Below are 3,955 nucleotides of genomic sequence, written 5' to 3' on the forward strand. Positions count from 1 at the left end.
CAATGTTTAAAACTATTTATCAATGTATGGAAAACAAAGATAGTATGCCAAACGATATTTGTTAACAGACAAACAAAGCAGATTGCACGAATCCTTGCGAAACTAGCGGCGAGGAAATGCATTGCGATGCAAATGCCTACTGCTTACTTATACCTGAGACTAGCGATTTCAAATGCGAATGTAAGCCCGGATACAATGGCACCGGAACTGTATGCATGGACGTGTGTTTGGGCTACTGCGACAATGAGGGCGTCTGCCTGAAGGATTCTCGCGGGCAACCTTCGTGCAGATGCAGTGGCAGCTTCACAGGCAAACATTGCATGGAGAAGTCCGAGTTCTTCTACATCACCGGTGGCATAGCGGGAGGTGTTATCCTGATCATTCTCGTGGTGCTGCTCGTTTGGATGATATGCGTCAGGTAAAGAAATTTGATTAGTCTATACTCACTATGTAATAACGGTTATATCTGCGATATCAAAAAAATTTCTCTTTTATTCGAGCATCTTAAGAAATTTTTCAGTAGTTTTTTATTTAGATAATAAATAAGATAAAATAAGACTTTAAAATTTTTATAAAATAATGAACAGTACAAAAGAGGGGTGACAAAAGAATCAGCGCGGTGCTTTGTGTGTGCAAAAACATTATTTAAAAAAAAAAACCCTTCAATTATTCGCCTCATTTGCAATACATATAAATGTTCGCCCGTATGCGTTTTGACTTACTTTTACGTCATTATCAACAAAGAGAGATGAAAACTGCAATAATTCAAAAAGCATTTGTGCAAGTGTGCAATAATTTTGAAACAACTATCAGTCAAATCATTAAAAATTCGGGTCTATCAAAGTTGACTGGCCAGAAGAATCAAAAAATTTCTATACTACAGCAAACTAAATACAACTCACACAACAGAAACAAATATAAAATATAAATAATAAATAAGAATATAAAATATAATCAAAACATAAAATTTTATAAAAAATAACATTACTTTAAGACTGTTCGCTACTCAGCAAGAGTCAAAATTCAATATTATTTAAGTAAACTATAAATTCGTATTTTATCGGTAACAAGAGATATCTTTTATTTTCTATAGAGCATCTAAAAAGAAAGAGCCAAAGAAAATGCTTACTCCAGCAACCGATCAAAATGGCTCTCAAGTAAATTTCTATTATGGTGCGCCAACACCGTACGCCGAGTCGATAGCGCCGTCACATCACAGCACGTATGCTCATTATTACGATGACGAAGAGGATGGCTGGGAGATGCCCAATTTCTACAACGAAACTTACATGAAAGGTAAGCGAATAATTTCTGTAACGAAAATTATAAAAGATAAAAATATAGTAGTGGTAACTATAAAAATAGCAACAGTACCTACAAGTTTTATATGTAGAACTAGTGTGTGTACATACACACACACACACACACACACACACACACACACACACACACACACACACACACACACAGAGTACAATACACTTGTGTGAACATTTTTTTTAAATCTTTCATATCATTTTTCAGAATTTTTTAGATGTTTTTGTCTAATTTTATAACTTTCTCTCTCTTTTTCTCTTTTTTTTAGAAAATTTCGCAGATTTTTAAATACAAATTAAAACTTTTTAGAAATGTTAAGAAAGTGTCTGTTCTAAAGAATTCATCTAACATTTTTTAAACATTTTTCAATTTTTCTAGAATTCTTCATAATTTTTCATTATGTGAATTCTGAAATATTTTAAGATTTCCCATTCTATAACTTGTGAAGAAAACTCTTATAAAATTTGTAAAGTTTAAAGAAATCTTTCTAAATTTAATATGACGAATTCTTAAAAATAATATAAGGCAATATGAGAATTTTTTCGAAGAATTAATGTAGATACATAGTTACGAATACACTTTATATAATTTTAATGAACCATAGAATATATATAGTTTAATTAACTGTGTACATTAATTCTACATATATAAAATTTGTATAATTTTAACATCTTTATGATTATTACATTTTTTTTTCTGGATATGGTATGAAATATTTCAAGCATCTATATAAAGATAAAAATTTAAATTTCAATAATGTCAGTGCGGTCGAATTATTTATTGTCACGATAAATATGAAATGAATAAATAATCTGCAACGATCCTTTACATATAATTCATATATTGCAATGTCGAGAATGCTCATTAATTCTTTTTTTCTTTTTTTACACAGAGAGCTTACACAACGGAGGCAAGATGAACAGTCTTGCCCGATCGAATGCCAGTATTTACGGCACGAAAGATGATCTTTATGACAGACTGAAGCGTCACGCGTATACCGGTAAAAAAGGTACAATCCCGCAACTACCCTCGTAATCATATTAATCAACGTCGGCTCATCACGTGCAGCCATCCGAAAATTACTGTCAACAGGATCGGATGCAACAAAGTCACGCGCACGACCAGCTACTTATTTATTAATTAATTTAAGCCTGTGTATTACTCCCTTCGTCTATTTACTATCATTAGAACACGTAACAAATTTCCGCTCCACTTGATTTAACAGCAGATTGGAAAACGTCAGCGCGCTATCTCAGAAACGTCTCCGAGCGTGCGGCGCAGCAAATAATATTACGAAATATCCATTTTGCAGATAAGAGCGACAGCGACAGCGAAGGCCAGTGACCGGGTAGAACAATGACTTTCACACCAACGTAGAATACGAAAAAGCGGGAGATATCAGTGTAATCAGACGGAGCGACGACAATATCTCATCCTTCGAGCGACGTCGTCGTCGTTGCTCTCCGACCGATCGACGGATCTTGTTATTTATTACATTACCATTCTGTACGACGTCGCGCGAGATCCGCGATCATTTTGATCGCACGACCAGATATGAAGAGAGAGAGAGAAAGAGAGAGAGAGAGAGAGAGAGAGAGAGAGAGAAAGAATGAAAAAGGCCTGAAATCGCGAGATCTCGCGTCGACGCAAGAGATGCGCTTCGATCGACAACTGGCGAACGCAAGAGTCCTGGAACGATGATCGGCAGACCGTGCAACCGATTGTCGCTTCGGCACGCAAATTCTGGCAAATTCGAGCCATGCCGGAGAACCGCAAAAGAGAGAAAAAAAAAGAAATGGAATCCGTCTTTTGAAGTGAAATTCGATGCGTGTTCAATGATTAAAGAGACGCGCGAGGTTGTACTTTTTTGTAATTTAATAGAACGTTAAGGACCCCAGTCCCAACACCATCACATCACCCCATCCTTCTCTTTTTATTAACTCATACCAATCGACGGTGCGTACATGAGAGAAACTGTGTGCTTGTATGTTAATATAACTATACGTACGTGAATTTATATTTTGTTACTCGGAAGATATACGCATCACGTTGTAATATAATAGTGTGCGATAAAAGCTCAACGGAGAAGTTTGACCAGATTTCAAGTTTGATTTCGGCGACTGGAAGACAGGAAGTTAAAGTGCGAGGAAATCTCGTGGGAAACTTCGCGACATCGAGAAGATCCCGTTCATTCGCGATGACCAAAAAACATTGAACATTCACATTCAGTGTACTCTTTCACGCGATATTTCTGTAAAAAAAAAAAGTAAGGGAATGTGTAGAGTCTCCTAGTGTGACAAACGATATGACCTCTGTGCCTGCGCGGCGAGCGTGCACCAAACGATGCCTACCACGCTGTTTTCCATTTATGTTGTAAAAATTTTTAACAAATAGTTGTTTTTTTATTAATAAAATGTATTTCAATAAAACCTCCTACAGTATTTTATTTCCAGTTATTAATTTCCATAATTTATGTTACTGTAGCTCCATATTTATACTTTACAACATCGTATTTAGTTTATATTTTTGTCACAACGTTTTATTTATAATCAAAATAAAGAAATTTTTTCTAAAAATCAATGGCTGTGTTACAAAATTCACTGTCAGCGCTGAAAATCTACAATACTGTATAATATAC

General features: G+C 35.3%; 1 protein-coding gene across 1 annotated transcript in view; it reads left to right on the forward strand.

The window, feature by feature from the left end:
- Positions 1 to 3,668, forward strand: part of LOC108688617 (sushi, von Willebrand factor type A, EGF and pentraxin domain-containing protein 1) — a 54,542-nt gene extending 50,874 nt beyond the window's left edge. Inside the window, exons 34-37 of the mRNA XM_018194949.1 lie at positions 69 to 418; positions 1,094 to 1,296; positions 2,210 to 2,326; positions 2,630 to 3,668. Of these exons, the coding sequence (XP_018050438.1) occupies positions 69 to 418; positions 1,094 to 1,296; positions 2,210 to 2,326; positions 2,630 to 2,661 (702 nt within the window). The 3' untranslated portion in view covers positions 2,662 to 3,668. The remainder of the gene's footprint in view (positions 1 to 68; positions 419 to 1,093; positions 1,297 to 2,209; positions 2,327 to 2,629) is intronic.
- Positions 3,669 to 3,955: the final 287 nt, after the last annotated feature.

This window comes from Atta colombica, unplaced genomic scaffold (genome assembly GCF_001594045.1).
Source record: "Atta colombica isolate Treedump-2 unplaced genomic scaffold, Acol1.0 scaffold236, whole genome shotgun sequence".
Classification (NCBI taxonomy): Eukaryota; Metazoa; Arthropoda; class Insecta; order Hymenoptera; family Formicidae; genus Atta; species Atta colombica.